At 47.6% G+C, this 21,411-nt stretch overlaps 1 protein-coding gene across 3 annotated transcripts in view; it reads right to left on the bottom strand.

Moving 5' to 3' along the window:
- Positions 1–15,259: 15,259 nt before the first annotated feature.
- Positions 15,260–21,411, bottom strand: part of ARID5B (AT-rich interaction domain 5B) — a 116,608-nt gene continuing 110,456 nt past the window's right edge. For all 3 annotated transcript variants that reach the window (XM_080597443.1, XM_080597444.1, XM_080597442.1), the window contains one exon: positions 15,260–21,071. In XM_080597443.1, coding sequence (XP_080453569.1) covers positions 18,921–21,071 — 2,151 coding nt within the window. In that variant the 3' untranslated portion in view covers positions 15,260–18,920. The remainder of the gene's footprint in view (positions 21,072–21,411) is intronic.

The following is a 21,411-nucleotide window of genomic DNA, read 5'->3' as shown; positions in this document are numbered from 1 at the left end:
ACGCCTTCATCATGCTGCTGTGTTCAGCTGATGCCACAGTCACCTCCCAAAGACACTGGTCATGCACACATTTCCTCAACAGGCCTGTGTTTTTTTACTTGCTTCAGCCAAAATAAATAAATAAATAAATACATAAATAAAGGTGAATTTATTCTTTCTTTGAAAAAGAGCAAGCAATAACACAAAGCAGTCTGTGGTAGAGGGATGCCGTGTTGGTTAAGTGTAATGTGACTGCTGTTACCACCGCTGCTTCCAAGTTGGGGCGGCTGCTGCAGCTCCAGGCTCCACTTGCAACTCATGTTAAGCTTCCTCTGACTTTCTTCCCTGCCTCTCTTCAGATTTTAAAAGGGATCCAAGGGTGGAGGAAAGCTTTAAAAGGGAAAAGAATTGAAGTTCTCCTCATTTCTACAGATATTAATCAAAGACAAATATTTTTAATGTAAGAACATGGCAGTTTTGTAACGATGACTATATGACTATATGAGGAGTTGCATGCAGCCCACAGAAACCCCATTATGCTTTCAGATAAGCTATTTGACATTTTCACTGACTTCCAACTTACTGAGCAACTTTTTCAGCTTTTTGTAGTGACAATATCCAGAAATGAGCTTGTTTAGTCCCTGTACTATCTACATCAAATTAGATAGAAGTTCTGGTTTTGATAAATGAAAGCTGAAAAGACCATCCAAGCAAACAAGCTTTTCCACACCCTCTTGTCTCTGTCCCGGCCCAGCATCTCAAGGTACGATGCTCATTTCGTGCTCTCTGGAACAGGACCATGGCTGACAAAGCCGGATTCCTTCTGGCATTCCCATTCATGCATTCTGTCAAACAGCATTTCCTTTGATTTTATCAAGACCTTCTTGACTGTGATCTTCAAAGCAATTAATTCAGTGTTCCATGATTGCAGCTGCTGAATAATTGTTTGTTAGAGTATTTTCTTTCCCAGGCAAGAGATGTAAAATAGTTGCTCTACTCAATAAACAACTTGTCAAATGTGATTAGTTAATGGAACTGTAATCACGCAGTAGCTTAAAGGTAAGGATTTGGTAAGTGCTATGTGAAAATGCATATTTAAATTAAAGCTATAGGAGAAGATTTTCCCATAGGAAATCTTGCTATCAATGCTGAAATAGACTATTTACCATTCATAATGATTAACTATAGATCATTAATTAAAGAAAACAAGAGATTAGTCATCAAGCATTTCAAATTAAAGATGCATTGATTGTTTGAGTTACTTTTAGGTCGAGCTGGGAGATCAGGTTAGCACACGGGTCCCTGTGCCTGAGCTGGCCTTCCCATGTAAACCGACACGCAGAAGTAAAAGCCTGTTAAAATTAAGGCCAAGATTTACTGGCCAGTCTTAAGCTCCAAGAGCCTGAAATTTGATCCTGTGTTGCTAGTCATCAGCCCGGTTAATTCTCCGTATCATTCTTGGTAAGATGCATGCTGAGAAGCAAGACACAGCAAAACAGAGGACTCCAGCCTGATATTTCGTGGCAGAGAGGGAACCTCTTATTTTTGGCAAGCAACCGCTAAATTCCAAGCTAAATGCAGTTACAGTGAATGTGCATTAAAGCTCAAAATGCTAATTAATTTGCTTGTTCTCATCTCTCAATATGGAATTTACCTTTCTGCCAGTCCTTTAGAAGAAACCTCAAGCAAACCTACAGTGGCATCTGCTGAAAACTGAAGCCCCATGACAAGGAATCTTGGAATCTTGCAAAGTCTTTTTTTTCCCCACCTCATTTGGGGAATGTACATTCAACCATATCGTTTCTTAAAAGAGAGTTCCTTGCCAGAAAAAAAAAAAAACAACACTTTTTTTTTTTTTGGTTAAAAGCTGTATCTATTATAGAAATTTAATTCTCCATTTGGGAATTACAAGCAGTAATACAATAATAATAGTTGTTGGTTACCACATGCTAATTTCAAACTATTCAAGGCAGCTGCCTTCTGCTTTCTGTGCACTCTCTTAGCATTAGACTCCGATATAAAGCGAAATTACCTTAAACTGTCTGTCAGATTGGACTATTCGTTTAACATTATTTAGCTGTTACTTACATTATGTAATAGCAACTGGGGGAATTTAATTACTAAGTCACATATGAAAAATAAGACTTCAGCTTGCAACTTTCAAGTAATTAGCCACCTACCTACTAGTAGAAAACGGGTACCAAGGCACATAACACTGGGCAAGGGAGCTGCCAAGGCCACCTCCCCAGTGACGCACACGCACAGTCAGAGGCTGTGGGGATCATTGCTGCTGGTAGACCAAAACCTCCTCTTTTTTTGTTTGCTTTTTGGAGGCTGGGGGAGGCAAAGCTGTCATGAGCTCAGCAAGAGCTCACCTCCCCAAGAGCTGCCAGGATGAGATGCAGCTACCTTCCCAGGGACATGGGCGTTTTGGTGGCCTCATATCACAGCTTGTGGCCCACCTTTACCTCAGGGGAGGGAAGATGCCAGCGGTGGGCATGTTAGCCACCATTAGCCTCGTTTCCTCAGGTCCCTGATGCTCAGCTACCCTTCACAGAGCCTCGAGTTCCTCATTCCTCTCAGCCCCACCTCGGTGCCTCCCTCTATGTCAGCTGTGGTATCTAAGGACACTGGTTACCTCAGGGAGTGTTTCAAGGTACTGATCCTTTTAAAAGTGTGCAGATTAGCCAAATCATCACATAATCGTGTGCATAAGCATGCATAAATGCATAAAATCATATCATCATCTGATCACATATATAAAAATACTAACTGCAGGACTCCAGCAGCTGGTTTTAGATGAGGCAGGTGGCCAAATGTCACAAGGCTTGCAATAAGATCCCCAAAGCCAGCGCAACCAAGATTAGCACCAGGTCACTCCTCCAGGTAGCTGCATTGTTCACGAGGGGTGTGTGCCAGGGTTTTCCTTGAAGGCCACTTGCTGAAGCAAAGGCCTAGGTCACGTCTGTGCCTGCACGCTGCTTGCAAGCCCCACTCGTGCTGGTTAGTATGCAGCTGGTGCGGTTCACCAGCTCTGCCAAACAGAGCGTTTTAATTCTCCCTCAGTGGAGAGAGGAAACTTCTAAACAAGAGCATGGTTAATGAAAAAAAAAGCAAACAAAATTAAAAGAGGGATAATAACAAACCTCAGTGAAAGTGAAACGATGAAGATTTATGAGGATTTCTATGAATTCCTCACATTCATTCAACCCAGGACTACACAAATTTCAGCACACTGCATGCCTGCTAATGAAAGCAGCCGTGTTTGTGCATTCTCTGACACCGCCTGCGTGCCGGATGCTCGGTGCAGGAGGCCTGTTTGCCAGGACAAGCAGCCCCAGGCCCAGAAGCGCGGGACCGCTGAGCAGAGGCGGAGCGTGCAGTAAGGCACCACAAGCATATCTGATTTTTCACGATTCTGCATGAAGAGACCCTCTGGGCCTGCTGCCAGTGGTGGAAATGAGAGGAAAGATGCTCACCACACAGGTAAGTTAGCTGGTGTTTTGTTTTGTTTTGTTTTGTTTTTTTCCAGCTGCACAGCAAGTGAGCCGTAGAGCAGTATGCCAGGGAAGTGAGGTCTCCTTCATGCACATAGCTGCCTCTCATTTCCAAAGAGGCCAAGCCAATGAAGCCTGCTCTGGTCAGACTTTATATCTGCTTAAGTGCAGACAGCTAGACACACAGGGAGTGAAATGAAGGCACAACCAAATCCATGGCTAAGTACAAATTCTCTTTTCTTACCACACTCAAGCTGGATAAATCAAAGTTTCCCTGGGAGAGCCGAATAGATCACTTTCAGCAGTGTTCGCTGTAGCCCAGAAGAGCTTTGTCAGGCTGTTGCTTTCCTCCTGTTCTCTTCACAGCATTGATGCTGTTGGTCAGTGAAATGTTGTGCCAACACTCAGTCTTCCCATGCTCCCACAGCAGTAAGCACAAGCCAAGGCATTAAAGGTGCCCTCAGTCTGCTTGAAATTAAAACCTGTTGGAGCACATCTGCTTTAACACATCTTTTTTCCTGGAGAGAGTCCAGTGGAGGACAAGTGCCCAGGTCACCTGCGAGACATTTGCAGTGAACAGTCTCCATCCGAAGTTCTGGCCTTGAATGACACCCCTGCACCCCCATGGCAGCAGGAGCAGCTGTTTGAGCTTGAAGAACAAAAACGCCATCTGAGTTCAACAGACAAGCACAGGCTTTTTACAGGCGTGCTCTGAGACCAGCCTCTGCTGGTGTCTAGCAGCTCAGCTTTGCCCTGACCCCTTGTGCTTGGCCTTCTCCACCAAACTCTCTGTGCCACTGCGGGTGTTAGCAGTTGGCTAGTTTGGTAGTGCGAGCTGGGAGAAGTCATGTTGTTCACAGCACAGCTCTTACATAGTTATCTTTGTACTTTTGGTCAGTGAGCTCTCCTACATGGTGTGTTTCAGGATAACAGGTAGAAGTGTAGGTAACAGGTAGAGCTGTTACCCGAGCACAGAAATGTCTCACCCTTTGCAAACAGGCCGATTCTTGTGACCACCTAGATGCTGCCAGTGGCACAACCCAGAGGCTGCTCACCTGGCCAGGACAACCATGTTGGTGAAGGGATGCTCACCCCGGCCAGGGGCTTGCTCATTTGCTGGCTGCATGCTCTGCACTGGCCGACCTGAGGGCCCTGCTATACATGCTGCAAAGAGGTCCCCGCTGGGCTCCAAATGGCCTGGGACATGGCGATGGGCATGGACACCACAGCCTTGGGTGCTCTGCTCTGTATGGTGCTCTGCTTTGACAAGTACAGCCTGCTTTTGGGAGCTCTAATCAGCCCATACAGGAGCTTCTCTGGTTCATACAGCTGGTTCAGAGCTGTGGAAGCACCTACAGATGGTGCTGGCTGTACCGGAGGGCAGCGTACTGCCACAATGAGATGCAGCTGAAGAAAAGGGTTGTCATGGCTCTGTTGTGCTAGGGGACGATGGTCCCCTGGTGGCACTGAGCTCAGAAGGATGGCAAGGTCTTGGGGCAGCCTTGCCCTGCCAACCCTACTACACAGAGAGGGCTTCCTGAGAGAAAAAGGAAGCCGTCAGAACAGGAAAGATTGGAGAGCACGTATTCTTGGTGGACAAAAAGATCGGCCACTGATCCCTTAAAAAAAAAAATGGTGGAAGAGACTCTTTAGCTACAAAAGCAGTAGATAGTTCCCATTGCTATTGGCCATAAACTTCACAAGTGTGTGTCTGTGTGAGGAATTCGTGGACGTTACTAAGAAATTGTCACTGCCGGCGGAGCCAGGCCAAGTTATTTTCCACTGAAGTATTTCACCACAATTTATTACTTTGACCTTGCTGTCTGTACTCTTGGTTTCCCCTCTCTTTCTCAGCATCCAGAGACTACCAGCATCTTGCTGTGCCCACTCAGATTGCTAGTAACTTTGGAGAAGCTGCTGGTCTTGCTATGTTCCTCTAGAGCTCACACACAGCTCTGTCAGCTTGTCTGAGTCACTGTGCAATGAGGCAGCAAAGCAACAGAGCATACAGCAATGCTGTGTAATTAAAAAAAACACGTTGTTTTGGGAAAGAATAAGAGGCAATAAAAATCAATAATGTATCCAAAGCCAGCTACTTCAGACTGAGGAGCGGCTTGGAAGAGCAGGGCCAGCACAGCCCTGGCACAGTACAAGCCTTGGTAGCAGGAGGGCAGAGCAGGAACGCGGCTCCTCCAGCTGGCACAGGGGAGTTGGAGAGGCTCCAAGTCACCTTGTTTCTTTATTTGAAGTATTCAGTGCGCAGCTGTAATTCCATTGCATCTGTTCCATATGGAGATTCAGCCTAATTCTAATAACTTGCACCTCCTGCTGCCCTCCTCGGGATGTTTATTACACAGCCTTAGAGGGGCCCATCCGAAAAGCTACAGCTGGACAGTGTTGGGAACCGCTGGTCTCTGTCTTGCCAATTTCAGTCTTTTGATTCACACATTTCCTGCAAAAAGCACCCCTGAAGCAAGCAGGACGGATAATCAATAGGTGCTATAGGCGAGCTATTTAGTGGACCTCCGCCTGAACTTGGATAAATCGTTTGACCTCCTTCTGCCTCCATCAATCCTGTTGTAAAAGTAGCTTAATGCTGGCTCTCAATGAGGAACAGATGCTCCTCCTGAGCAGAGCTACCCTGCCTCTGTTACAAGCGGGGTGGGATAAACAAACAAACACACGTTCAAAGGAAGCCAGCAAAAAGCACAACAGAAAGCAGGGGAGTCGGTGTCTGCCTCTGCACGTGCTGGCGGTACGCAGAGGGCTGAAACCTGGATGTGTTTCATGCCACACTTTACATTACTGGAAAAAAAATCCCCTAGCCGTTGGCATATATAACATCTTTTTAACTTAGTGTCCCTGCCTTCCCCTGCTTCAGGGGCCAGTTTCTTTACCGCTGCAGTTCGGACCCTTCTCTTTTGCTTTTTATAGCTGTTTTATACAAGCTTGGAAAGGAGTGGCATCAATAGCAGCCTTGTAAGAGGTCTGGTTCGGCTCTGAAGCCTGTCCACACTGGCATGGATTTGGCTGATCTCATTGAGGTAGACTCATGATGTGGTGGTTTATTGTCAGGTTTTATTTATTTCAAATTTATTTTATTGGTTAATATTTGGTTGGGTTGCAATATAGCTGCAGGTGGGAAAAATGTAATCCACCATCTCCATCCCTTGCTTTCATATCAGACAGAACTGTAGCTGAATGAACGATCTGCTTTGCCTGATTCAAAACCTACCATAAAGGAAAAAAGCAATGTGCAGCACTTTTTTCCATACACCCCTCTCTCATTCTTCAGCAGGGAACAGAACTTTACTGTGAGATAAAGTCCTGAGACAAGAAGTTCGTAATGAAAAAGCAGGTGGAGGCTCAGCCCCAGCGTGATTCAGCAACACATTCCGGTTTCTGCTGATGGGTGATACTTCTTGCAAGTATCAAGAGACAAAGTGTTTGAGAGAACACAAAGTTTTTACCTTCAGGTTTCACTTTCCGCACAGGCTGCCTCAACCCACGGCTGCTTCAGGCACATGTTGCATTTGCATTCATCAGAACTACACCCAGACAGAGGTTTGCCCCTCTGCAGGTACCTTACTTGACTCAAAACCCAATAGAGCTGTTTTTTTTTAAATCTCTTTTAAGCTTTGTTTTGAGTAGTAAATGCTGCAAGATAAAAGAACAACACACAAGCACAGCATACAGGCCTAAGTGGGCTCCTAGGAATGGCGATACTCGACATTTCCTTATGAAAATGATCGCCTCCAGTCTACAGCTGAGACAAAAGCTCAGGAAGCAGCCATGGCCAGCCTTTGTAAGGCACGGGGACACAGCTGAAATCTTCAGCCTGGACGCTGCCTGCTGCAGACTGTGAGCTGTCTGACTGCCTATAGATAGCAGCCTTCACACATGGTGTAAAATAGAACAACCTGGGGAAGAGGAAAGTACCCTAATGAGCCATAGTTGAGCGAGCCATAGTTGAGCCCATCCTTGTAGGAGCCCATCTAGGTATTAGAAGTATTTGGGAGATTATGATGACAATATGGGAATGATGGAATTTGGGAAATTCTGATGAAAGCAAACACTAATGATTATGATACGTGTGATGTGCTGCTCACCACCAAGCAGATACTGGAGGTACAGAACGACAGACTGCACCTGGAAGCCTGGAGTCCCTGCGTATTAATAACCTCAAGTCCAACTACTCGGCACTGCATGAAGAAACTGGAATAAAGCCACCACCCCTCCCTCTGGTGGGACAGAGGTGCTCGGTTTGTAGCAGCAGACGGGAAGGACTGATCCTGCTCACGGCTTTGCCTGCAGCCCTGGCGTGTCCCCACTCTGTCCCACAGCCCTGCAGCAGCCTGAGCTGTGCGCTGCTGCCGCCGCCTGCCCCTGTCCTCAGCTTCTCACTCCCCAGCCTACATCACCAATGGCTTTTTCCCCAACCCTAGCCCCACTATAACTGTACTCAGTCAGGAGGAATAGAGTCGAATTCTTCATTTCTGAATCGCAGTCACCACGAGAAAACATCACCAGCTCCTCGTGGAAAGCCATGCCTGCAGAAATAGCAATGGGCCCTCTTAACTCATTTCTCTCATGGCAGATGCTGTGTTCTCAGTATTTGAGAGGTTAACAGATATTCTCTTTTCTGCATTATTTTGTATTGCTCTCACTTTCTTGCTTATGAGACATTTAGAAAATGATTTTTCCCGTCATCCATCTGGCACGAGCCAAGGTGTAGGACCCCTTCCACACGTGCGGCAGCGGCACTGAGCACACGTACACTCTCTCTATATGTGAGTGCTGTATATAAATCAATATTTTTCACTCCCTATTGATTTCTTTCTCCATCAGAAATTCAGCTCTCATCTAGCTACAGTTCCTCGAATGCCACAGGCAGCTGGGGGACGTGGCTGGGAGGGTGGCAGCGCCCTGGCAGCAAAGCCCAGCAGCTGCAGGACAAAGCAAATACGCTGCAGCACTTGGCCATACGAATTTTCTAAGCTTGGTTTCCTCAGGAAATGCTGCTTATGCAGTCATGGTGTGCTTCTGTGTGTGCCTGAGCATTTCGATTTGTCCATCAGTTTCTTCCAAAGAAATTTTAAAACTAGCAATACCGAAATACCTTGGTAAATGATCCCAGCCCCAGGGGCGGGGGAGCGGCTGCTCAGAGGTAAACATGTTCCCATTTGGGCATTAGGAAAATGGCCAGGCTGCCAGAGAGGGGAGACAGCTTGTACCCACTGCGGGGAGAGGTGAAGTGCAAGAGCAGCCCTTACAGGCACCAGCGAGCCCACGGGGGATGTCCCCACAGCTCAGCTCAGGCTGGTGGTGAGGAGCTTGCTCCTTCTGAAGTGGCAGCACAAAACCCACCAGGAGAAGCCAGCCCATCAGAAAGCGACCACATAGCCCTGCTGCAATCTGCCCTGCTTGTTCACAACTCCACAAGCACGGAGAAAAGCCTTTCCCCACCAAAACCTCACTGTCTCACTGTTCCAGGTGAGCACTGAGAAAAACATCTACTTTATGTTCTTCAAAGGAGTTTCCCAGCCAAGACAATGGATTTGCAGACCCAGCAGAAAGCAATCCTCTGCTCTCCTTCATTAATTTTCTGGGGGAGAGGATGGGGAGGGGACGGAGACCTGACTGGGACTGGCTGGCAATTGGGCTGGAGCTGTTTCAGATTCATGTTTTCCCACATTACAAGAAATCAGAAGTGGCACAGATTTTTTTGTACCTCTTTTGTAGGTCACCTTCAATAAAAATGTTAATAACGCTTGCTATCTGTATATCTGAAATCTAATACGGTAACTCTGTAATTCACTGTCTTTATCGGCCTTCTTTAATGTATAATTTAATGCCTGTATAACTATTTTGTTTGGGTATGACTCTCAGAATTACGACTTTAAAAAAAAAACCTGTATGCTAGTTAACTACTTTTTATGGAAAGTATTTCTTTCATGTTATTTTAAAACCATGGAGCCTGGGGAAGAATTTTATGGACCACAGAACCTCGCAGGGTAGTTAATTTCTGTTTGAGCTGGTTTCTCTGCTATTTTAAAAAGTGCCATCAAGATCATCGCTATTTCTCTTGGTTGGGTGCCAGCTGACTATTCTGCAGTTGCGACACATCCTTGTGCTGCTAGTAAAGTGGGCAAATAGTAAACACGGGAGCTGAAAGTGGAGCTGGCGGCACGGCACCTGGCAGCAGGGCCACAGAAGGCAGCAGGGAAGGGAAGAAGCCTTCACCCACCAGGATGAGCAGCCCTGTGCCTTAGTGTTGTGATGCTGGACGGGAGACAGCAAAACACAGGGTTTCAGGGAGGGCCTTGGGGAAATCGGACACTTTTCATGAGTGCCTGAGCTCAGGAGGCCCAAATAATTGCAAAACTGCCATGCAATTAAAAAAAGAAAAAAAAAAACTAAAAACACCCCACCATTTTTTCCCCCATGTTCGGATGGGCATGAACTATTTCAGCCAAGAAACTGGGGAAATATGTAACAATAAAGTCAGCTTCTGTACCCTCTGCCACCGGGTCCCATCCCAGCTCTCCCACTGGCTTGGAGCTGGGGCTGCAGGAGCCCACATCGCCCCGTGAAAGCTGCTTTCTTCCTGCAGGCAGTGACTGGGTCTCAGTCACGTGTGTGCTGCAGACTCAATGGAGCATGTGGGTCCTCGTTGTGTTTGTGTTAGCTCAGAGTAAATGCTCTCAGCTTTAAAAGCAGTAATTGGGTGGTTAGATGAGCCCTAGGCAAGCTCAAGCTATGCACTAAATATTCTGCCTTTTGTTTCATAATGAATTATTTTGTGTATCTAAGCAAAGCATTTTTTTTTGGTCTTTTCTCTGCAGTTTGTTCCTAGCCTACTTGTGGGTGTGTGTTGAAATCTTTGCCTTTTGCTTACGAGGTCAAGTGCTTTAATCAGGAGCAAAAAATTCGCGTGCTTTAGTCCTAAATTCTCTGAATGGCTGCCAAATATAATTAGAAACAAATGGCTTTATTCCTCATTTGAGAGCTCCACAGACACTGGAGGGGGGCGGGGGGGGAGCTTTCTTCACCCGGCTGTCTTTTGGGGAGCTTGCAAACACAAACACCACCATGGAAAGACTTGGTAAGAGGGGAATGCTCTGCTCAGAGGTGCTGAGCTGGTGGAGCCCAGCCATCAGGAAGGCGTGCAATGGCAGCAGGAGGCCATGGGGGCAAGGACCTGGCAGGGTTTGGGAACCTCAAAACGTGCACTGGGCTGCAAGACCCGGGGCGGGGGGGGAGGGGGGGCAGCGGGGCCACCCTGCTGGGGCACCATTCACTGAGGAGGCTTCCTGGGCAGCTCCTCACTAATGGCCTCCCCCAGGGCAGGGCTGTGTCACGCAGCAGGAGCAGTGTTACAGGGGGCACAGAAGGCACCGGGGATAACAGGACATGACTTTGATAGCATGCCCACTTGACATGGCGGCATAGATACTTGCTATTGAATTTCAGACTTTTTTACACACACAGCATCACAGGATATCAGACCTCCAGTAGGTAAGCCCCAACTAGATGCACAGGTAATTTATAAATTAAAAGCTCTTACTTTGTTCTAAGCAACACCAGTTAGCACCATTCACTGCAGATATTCCCTTCATCTCAGCTGAAACACACCTGGACTGCCTGCAAATTCAATTACAGCACATCTAGTTGTATCCTTGAACCATCCACAGCCTGATGAAAGTGCAATAGTTTCTCAGATGAGAGTACTTTGCACCTAGAGCGGTTTCCAGAAAGTGTTTTCCCCTCTGTTAAGGGGCCTAAGTTTGACCTGTGGGTGCAACCATCCAAACCAAAGCTCATGAGCACCACGAGCTTCCTGCTCTGCAGGAAGCCTGGCAGATATTAAGTCCTTACTGCAGTTTGTCATGGTGAGAGGTTTTTTGCTCAAGATTCACACTGCGAAGCTTCTGATGTTGTTACATGTTAATTAAGCAATCCTTTCACCTGCTCACCCAACTCCCCACCATGCTGTGTTTCTCTTGGCATGAGACACAGTCTGTCAGACCACCTTTAACATTGTTTGCAACCTGACCCCAAAGACTTACCTTGTAGCTGAGGGTTTCCCTTTGCCTTTGCCTTCTGCTCACCCCTTGGCAGCTGCTCTTTCCCTGTGGTGTTGACAGAGCTCAGCTCCTGCCATGGCACCTGGTTCTGGCTGTCCTTGTGTGAGGAACAAGATGTCCAACCTTGGGGACACAGCCTGCAGCTCCTGAGCCCCAAAATGGTTGACCCTAAATAGGCAGGGGGCATTGTTCACCCCTCTGCTGCCTCCAAGTCTGACTGGGTTTGATGCATATGCAAATATTTGGAAGGGACAACCTGGCTGCAGGTTTTAAACAGTAAACAGTTTTGGCGCCAAAATGGTGAAAGAGCGTCTCTTGCTGGCTCGTGCAAGATGAAAATTTTTGCAGCAGCACCTCAGAGCATGGCGTCACCTCATGGCATTGTGTCACCTCATGGCGTCACCTCATGGCATTGTGTCACCTCATGGCGTCACCTCACGGCATTGTGTCACCTCATGGCGTCACCTCATGGCATTGTGTCACCTCATGGCGTCACCTCACGGCATTGTGTCACCTCATGGCACTGTGTCACCTCACAGCATGGCTCCACAGCCTGGCACAGCCCTGCAGCATCACGTCACCTCACAGCATCACCTCACGGCACGGTGTCACTCACGGCATGGCCTGGTGGCACAGGGGGGCCTGGGGCACGTCCACCCCCTCAGCCAGGGAGCCGCACTGAGGGTGCCGCAGAGGGGTTTGGGGGCAGCCCCTGCCACATACCTGGTCTGAGGGACATCCTGAGACATCGCTGAGGGTTGATTTTATTTCTGCAGGTCAATTCCAGAGTGAAATGAGTGAAAATTGCAGGTTTTTGCCTCCCTTTTATCCTCCGTTGAGGACAGCCCCACGTGCCTTGCACCTCAGCCCCTGGCCGCCTCGCTGAGGGGAGGGGGGAGGGGGGAGGCGTCGCCGTGAGGTGGCCGCTGGTCACCAGGAGTCTGCCAAGGGTTTTGTTGCTGATCACAGAAAAAAAGCAGCTGTGGAGCAGCTCTGTCTCCTCAGGAGGAGGAGGAAGATTTTTGGTGTGGTAAATCCTCCAACGAAAGATTTTTTTTCTTTAATTTTCTGCTCGTGGTGAGAAAAACTCTTCCAGGTCCTTGAAGTGCATTTTCCCCCAGTACAACGCCTTAGCATTACAGTGCTGGGTTTGTAACCCTCTTTTGGCACAGAAGCAGAGGCTTGAGAGGACATGACGGTGCCACTGCCCCACTGCTGTGTCCCCAGCAGGGTCTGGCAGAAAGGGCAGTATGTGCTGTGGTGAGGGGACAGATTCCCTGCTGCCACCGCTGAGGGCCTGAGCCCTTGGTATTTGCCTTCGGTGTCCCTGGGCAGGGCCGTCCCTGCCCTCCCCAGCTGCCACCATGGCCCCCGCAGCCCATGGCAGCCACTTTGGGCTGTGCCCCAGGGCTGCAGTCTCCCGGCTCTCCCACGTAGCGGGGCTGCCGATGCCCCGGCAGAGACAGGGCTTGGGGCTGAGCTCTGCGCCTGGGAGAGGCCCACTCGGTTCCCAGTGCCCCAGCAGAGGATGTCCCATCCCATGGCAGCTCCGGCTCATGCCTCAGGTAAGACACTAGATGGAGCATGTAACATTTTTAATACTTTTTTTTTTTTTTTAAATAATCCTGTAAAGGACAAATTGAAAAAGCTAACTGAAAACACAGCCGAAGCCACCACTAGCAGGCCTCATGTCCTGGAGACAGCTGCTGCATGGGCAGTGGTGCTGGGAGAGCCCCTCGGCCCCGCACAGCGGGGAGCAGAGCTCCTCTGCGCTTCTGCCCCCTGCACTGCCCAGCCTTGCTCTTGCCAAACTCAAGTGACCCCAGCTCCAGGTGCACATGAAGGGGAGGTGCCATGTCCCCTGCAAGCCCCGCATGTGATGTTAGCACAGACCTCTTCCTCAGCTCCATCACCTGTGTGACTTCGGCTGCTGCCCTCTGGGGACAGGGCTGCTTCCACCGTGAACATGCCTCTGAAGCTACAGCAGACTTCATGCCTGTGTTCCCCCCACCTCCTTCAGTCATACGTGGCTAGAGAAAAATAAAATGTTTAACCTTGGAAAAGACAGAAGTGGAGGGGAGAAGATGTTTGCTGGGGGGGGGGGGTCCCATCTTTTCCCATAGTTTCACAGTTGGTGTGGAGATGGCACATAGGACATGGCTATTTACTCTTTGTTACAAAATGTGAAAAAACAAGTAACTCAGAAAATTATCCGTTAAACCAGAGAAAGGTTTGTTCTGCTGGCTCACACACGCTGCATACCGAAACCGTGGCCATCACTGCACAGCCTGCTCTGAACAATGATTGAACAAGGAGTCAGACATCAAAAGAGAGAGGAGATCTGCCAAGGGCATTAAACACAGGCTGACTGCTCACTGGCTCGGGCAGCACCTGGTTGGGACGCTGCAGCTGGGCCAGGCCATGGGTGCCCGGTCAGTCCCTTCACCGAGAGGCAGTGCAGGGCTGCCCACTGCCGTGGTGCAGGGCTCTGGGTGGCCGTCACCCAGGTGTCCCCCGGGCAAACCCAGATGATGCTTGACGTAGCTCCACAGTGCCCAATGGCACTACGGTGCTTCACGTGTGCTGAAAGTCTGCCTTTTCTCCCAGCTGGTATTTCCCCTCATTTCCCCGCATGCACAAGAGTTGCTTTTTTTGTGACTTTCCCTCAACCACAGCACGTATCTGGAAGCCTCATCTAACGGTGACATCAGCCTGCTCTCTGCTTGCCCGCCTGAAGCACAGTTAGGGGAGCATCCCCCACCACGCACATCCCCACAGGCTGGGCACCCCGTACCGTAACTGCATACGAGACAAAACCCATGGCTTGGGGATGTTGAGTGGGAAATTGCTGCTCAAGTGCCAGCTCTCACTAGGGCTGCAAATGGCCTCACCCAGAGGTGGGAGCACAAAGCAGCAGCCACCTCTGGCACCACCATGGCAGGCGCACAGCTCTCGGGACCCCTAGGAAGGGGATGGCTCCCCCACGCTCCCCAGGACCACAGTGCTAAGCCACAACCTAGGACTGCAGGGCACATCTGCCCCTGCTGCTGAGGTGCGTGGGGCAGCAATGGCACATTCCTGAAATACAGCCAATGAAATGATTTTTCTGGCTACAGAGGACAGGAGCGTACCAGTGCTCTGACCATGCTTGCTGCACCACAGCTTTCTCAAAGGGCCGCCAAGTTAAGGGGGGGTGTTGGACCCAATAACCAACAGAATGCGAATTAATTTTACTTGATGGCTGCTTACTGTCATCAACAAAATCACCAGTTAGCGTCCGACTCCAAAATCTTGCTCTTGGTGGTAGTGGGAAGAACAGAAGGTCATTTTCAGGCCCCAGTTTGAGCCTGCCATACCAGCGGGAAGAAGTCCTGCTCTAAGACGCAAATGGAGCAAATTTGCTAGCAAAGCCACTGGCTAAGCATGAATGTCATCCCATCCAAAGCTGTGACTGCAGTCAGCATAACCACGACACACTTTAATGTGAGCACACTGCGAAAATAGAGGGGCACTGAAGATCTTGTCTCTTCCTCCTCTTGGAAATTGCAAACTTCCATTTCTTTAATCTAATCATTTGCAGGAGGGGATATTTTCTCTCGAAAAGCCAATAGAAGAGGGCCGAAAGGTCGGATGGGATAATATGTAACCCATTGTGATAAGGGCTGTTTACAGAATTATTAATCAAACACAAAAGGGAACAGATAGTAACATTTTTTATTAAATATTACAGTGGATCAAAAAGTACAAAATATCTTTTGCCTGCTATGTGATTGGGAAACTATTGGCACATAATACAGTATCAAAAGCATTAATAAGTACAATTTGGAAAACATACAAAAATTGAGTGTTTATAGTTGGCTCAGCTTTATTTCTGGTAGTGTTTAAACTAACGCAAAGGTTACTCAATAACCTTTTAAATGGGAAACTATATAATATTACTGGGCCATTTTTATATATACAAATCATCACCTTACAGAGCATATAGGCTACATAACTTGAATCACAAAAAGTATACAATATTTACAACAAAAGAAAGTTAAAAAAGTATAAACAGCTAGTAGATTATGCTGCCATTATTAGAACATATTTAAAACTATGGGGCCAGGGAAGGAGGGGAGGAGGAGGAAGAGAACAAGTGAAGTATCGACCACGTTTACAGCAAACACCATAGTAAGTGCTCATGGAAACAGTTCCAATGCCGTGGGCCTCACACCAGCGCAGGAATTCCCAGGAATTCTCACTAAAATGTGACAACTGTCCGATCGGCCCCGATGCTGCCTGGTTGACCACTGCAGCGCCAAGGAGCATCCTGGTGTGCCCCAAAAGCTCCCGACACCGCTGCCACGTGCTGCCGCCTTGTCCCGAACTGGAACAAACTACTTCCCATGCATGGGTATACCAGGCAAACACTTCACGTTGCCAAGACAGACTTGCAAAAACGCCGTCCTCGCACACCTCGGCCCTTGCTAGGAGTGCACTGCACTGACAAGTGCTACTGCTGATGTGCTTCGTGAAGTCAGGCTCAGCCTGCAGCCAAAAGGCACGCGTGAGCCGTTGCTGCTGAGCCGTTACAACCTTTAGCATCCCTATTGAATCCTGGACATAGTGCGTTCAGCTTGCAACATTTCTTGGAACTGGCTCTTGGTAAATAGATTTATGACTCTACTGCCAATTAGATTCCACAGTTTCCTTTACAAACCTAGCAATAACAATGGTTTGATTGCACAAAGACAGGCTTGTGCAATTTCATTCAATAATAAGGCCCCTTGAACTCAAACAATGCAAACAAAGCCCTATTTAAGACATTAAAAAAAAAAAAAGACTTTTCAGCCCATGGAGAATTCAATAGCCTTTCAAAAGATTTCCAAGATTTCTCTTAAGAGTTTTTAAACAAATAACACACCACTTCTGTTGGGGGTTTACACTACCATTTCTTTTTATTTGTCCTGAGGTTTTGCCCATCATATGATGAGCCTCCCCAGACTGAAGGGGCCAGTGTCCTCCTAGGGCAAGTGAGGAGCCTCCCTCCCCGCTCACCTTCCCCCTGCCCCGCATGGTGTTAACTCTGCTTCACAAAGGCTACGATCAAACTCCAACGCGACACAATCAAAAGGGAAAGCGGACACTTTGCGTAAACAAATGCACAAATCCAGGACACACGTTTTAACCTAAACAAGAAACGCTTGCTTTGCCAAACACACAAGCTCCTAGTTGTGTTTGCTGTAGATTCTCATATTCTCTGTCCCCCCACCCTCCTTCCCCCCACCCATCCCCAAACCCCTGATTCTCACGATTCAGATCTAGTGCAACTTTACTAGAGATGTCCTCAACATTATGGCCTCTGCCCAGCTGAGCCTGCGGTTTTGTTCCTGTATGATCTGTGGAGCAGCAGGATGCTCTGCATTGGCACATCCATGTTCTAAGTTCTACTAGTCTGTTTATCGATCAATTAAATATAGTTTTACCACAGGAATATAAAGTATTTAATTGAAGAAGCTGGATCTTTAACAGTAGATGAGTATATTATTCTGGTTTCCACCTTTGGATATTAACTATGATACATTATATATTGTATTTGGCTTCATATCACGGGAAAATTTAATGACATGCCTAGCATGCAAAGTGTTTCTTAGTAGTTTCCATTTTTGTTTTCGTATCGATTATGCTGTCTTTGAACAATAACTGAGATGGTTTGAATCACAACCAATTTTCACATTGTAAAAAGCCTCCAAGCCACACTTCTCTTTATCGATGTCTACGCTCAGCTGCATGGTGGTGACGTCCTTCAATGTGAACATGCATCCACAGGAAAGCTCTTTCGTTATCAAAACCCAGCCCCTCTGCTCCTGGCTTCCGCTCTGCGGAGGATGCCCGAGGAGGGCTGCGGTGCCCGTGGGGTGTGGAAGGACCGTCCCAGCAGGCGCCAGCTCCGTTGCCACCTCAGGGGCTGGATGCCACCAGCAGAGACCCAGCCCGCGGGCGCTGGCTGCGCTCATCAGTGGGGAGGCTGGGGCTGGTGGGGCAACCACTGCACACAACCCCAACCCATCCCACCGAGCTTGGCCCATGGCACGGGACCCGGCCACCTCTGGTTCAAACCAGCACGGGCTCCTGTCCTAATTTCTGAAATTCTTGACATTCTTGCAAACCACAAATCCGTTTTCTGGACCCCTCTGCCATCCAGCAGCTCGTGTCAGTGAGGTTTTGTTTTCTAGATCTGGTACACAGGAGGGTTTCACAGCCTAGGTAAGGTAAGTGCGACTCTTGACAAATTCACGGACCACGATACGGGAAAGCAAAGCTCGGTGGGAGGGGGAAAGCAGCGCGTGAGCCACCGCAACAGTACGAGGAGAGCGGGAGGTGCTCAGCACCCTGCAGGACTGGACCATAGGGAAAGGAACCTTGCTTGCGTCCTTGCACCATAATATTACCTACAGTATGTTTATATCCGTTAAAATGAATCTGAACCAGTTGCTTCAGTTTGTAAACAGTAAACGTTACCACAAAAATAAAACAAAAATGCTGCTCCAAGTATGAAGAAACTGGAAAAATTACAAACACATAAAAAAAATTAGGACAGCCACAGCCTTTAAAAAAAGTTGCAGATAAAATGATACTGTTTAATTTAAAAAAAAAGAAAAACAAAAACAAGAAATGAACATAAAGAGCACAGAATATACTGGACAAACAAAACTATATAAATTATTGTGACCAAATGTGACACTGGTAGTTTACGAAGTGGATATGTACAGTCAAATTAAACAGTGTTTACCCTTCTGTTCTAATAGTGTTAAAATGAAAAATCTATTGCCGTTTTACTATACATTGCATTGATTGAATCTTTAAAAGTCAGGAAAAGTTACCCAAAAAAGCACATCCAATGATTGTGTGGATTCTCGGCCCTCTTCTCCTTGCCAGGTTCATCTCGAGTCCTTGACTCATTTGCAACAACGCTCAGCCTCTGGTCCCTGGCTCAATGAAAAGCAAATGTAAATGTCACCTCTCATTTCAATGAGCTCAGGACTGGGCCTGCATTTCCACGGCTCCCTTTGAACATTTGCTCTTACCATACACAAGTCCTTTGAAAACACATATGCAAAATCCAAAGACTTTTTTTGTGTGTTTGTGTGTTGTTGTTTTGCCAGGGCAGGGGTGAGGGGAGAGGGGGCTGACGTGGAGCCAGAATTAAAGAAGCAGTCCTGTCTTGATCACACTCTGAAGCTTTCCGCTATGTGGGATACGACTGCATCCTGGTTGACAAAAATACAGATTGCTAAATCTGCAAGACATCGTCACAGGGGAAGGAATGTCGCTAACTGAACTTGTTTTCTCAAACTTTTTTTTCAAGTGAGGGGGTTTACAGTTTTGTGCTGGGATGTACAGAGGACAGCTGGGAAGGTGGAAATGCAGCTTGAGGGTTTATAGCAGCTAAAGGATAAATGCTGTTATGCAAAAGGTCACCGTACGAACTTCCTACAGGTGTTGCTGCGGCTAAGTGTCTATACAGTTGCTGAGAATTTGTAGGGGACGTGAGGAACTGTCTCTGCACCATGAAGGAATGAAGAGCCAAAGGCTGCATTAGTGGGGAGAGCACGGTCTGATTTTTCAAGTACTGTAAAGGATGGGAATACCCAGGCGGGAGGCGATTGTTCAGCCCTGTGCACAGGGTTCCTGGATACAAGCCTGGGAAGATCGGGGCCGAGAGGGGAAATTTGTGGCTCTCCAGCACGCTGCCTGAATGCAGGCCGTGCAGCGGCTTGCTGCCTTCCCCCTCTGCATCGGGAACCTTTTCTTTCGCCGAGGTCTCCTTTGGTAAGTGTAGAGGAGAGACAGCTCGGATTTTTTTTTCGGAAATGACTTTGTCCAAGTCCTCCAGGCTCCGCTTCAAAGGCCGGGCAGCCCCGATGGTTTGAGGGCTCGTTCTGCGGCTGATGATAGGATGCACCATCCCCTCCATCTTCCTCAGATTCTCCAGTCTCTGTGCCTGCTGCTTCCCAGACCTGTGGAGCAACTCACTGTGTTTTTTAGGGGCTGTCATGGCCATGGGGGACACACGGCAAGCTTTGGGGTTACAGTCTAGGCTCACTGCCTGGCTGCTTGCAGCCTGGAACGGGGAGATACCTTTGCCTTCTTGCTGGGCCATAGATGAATGAGAGAGGCCAGAGCCGGGAGCCTTTGCAGTCTGTTTGTGTATGCTCTTTGGAAGACTCAAATCTGTTGGCTGATCATCTGAAGAGGCTTCCACTGACGCCTTTTTTTCTTGCTGATGCAAAGATGGGTGATAATTTAAATTTAGTTTTTCTTGGTGTTTGTGTTGAGTAAAAGTAGAAATATTTTCAGACTCTCTGAACATGTCCCGGGGGAGGTACTTTGATGTCTGTTCATTATTAAGGTGGTGTTCTGTGTGCCTATAAAGGCTGTGCAGATGAGGTGATGAATAAAAATCTGCCAAGAAAGTGGGCACATGGGAGTGCTGCAGTGCCCTTTTCTCACTCATTTTATCTTTGCAGTCCTGGATATCTGTCTTCGGTACGTACGACTCAGCAAGAGAACTGAGGTGATGTTTTGAAAAATCACAGCGCTGAGGATCCGGTTTACTTAGCATGTCATGTTTAAAAACGTCATTAATTGATTTCCTTTCTTCCTTGGTTTTAAAACTCTGTACATGTTGTATGACTGATGGCCTATTAATTGCTATGGGATCAGAATTCGGGATGTGGGGACCTTGTGATATGCTTGAGGACAGTTCATCTCTGCTGCTCAATTTCTTTTTGCTAATCAAAGGTGGAGGAGAACCATAAGGATAACTACATGACAAGGCTGCCCCACTGACCTGTGACAGCAGCTTTTTCTTTGCTAGGGGTGACATGATGCCTGGATTACCCTTTGAGTAGAGCAGTGGTGTGTAACCAAAAGTGGAGTCTTCATTCATGGACCCAGGCAGCTCCTTTTCTTTGAACATGTCGAAGTTCTGGACCACCAGTACTTTGGGCGTTTGCTTCAGTGCGTTGTGGATATCTTCATTTCCCAGCTGATCCACTTTCACCGTGCAGTTTGCAATGTAATCAGCCATCTCTGGCAATTTGTCATCTTCCATGTCACTTTGAGTGGGCAGCTGGACTGGAAAAGCTGTGAAGGGCATTTCTGAAGGTTCGCTTTCTAAGCTCTCATTAAAAGCTTTGTGTATTCTTTGTTCCAGCTTTGGGTCTTCCAGGGCATCTGCTGAGGGGTGCATTCGTTTCGTGACAGTGGCATCCAGCATAGTATCTTCTTCTGGGGGCACAGATATACTTGAGAAAGAGGACGAGTGAGGAACATCCTCCTTGGCTTTCTCACTGTTCGAGCTGTTTTCTGTCAAATCTGTCTTTTCCAGAGGTAGAGGCCGAGCTGCCTCTGGTAAAAGAGATGGAGGGCCTTGCGTGGGCTGTTTCATCTCTCCTGCTGTAGGATGTTCCGGGAAATTTTTCTGGTCTGCTGATTCTTGATCTTTCTCTTGTTCTGATGAAACCTAATAAAATGATACAATAGACAGTAATAAGAATGCTGTGCATTTTGGCAGGCTGTTAATAAGATCATACACAGTACACTATTTGCTACTCCTAGAGATGTACTTGTCAATCACCTTGTTGGAATGTGAGAGCTCTAATACCAGGTATCAGAGTCAAACAAAGAAACATACCTCCTGGAAATATTAAGAAATACAACATCCCTGCCAATGTCATAATAAGGCATTTCAAAACAGCAGATGTTTGTAACCTGACTAGAGGCACCAGTGGCTTCACCAGATAGCTAAACACTGAGGTTATATTCTTTTGAAATTAATTAGGCAAATGCAGAAGAGCAGATTT

Source organism: Anser brachyrhynchus, assembly GCF_964034855.1.
Source record: "Anser brachyrhynchus genome assembly, chromosome: 6".
NCBI lineage: Eukaryota > Metazoa > Chordata > Aves > Anseriformes > Anatidae > Anser > Anser brachyrhynchus.
This window is presented reverse-complemented; position numbering and strand designations above follow the sequence as displayed.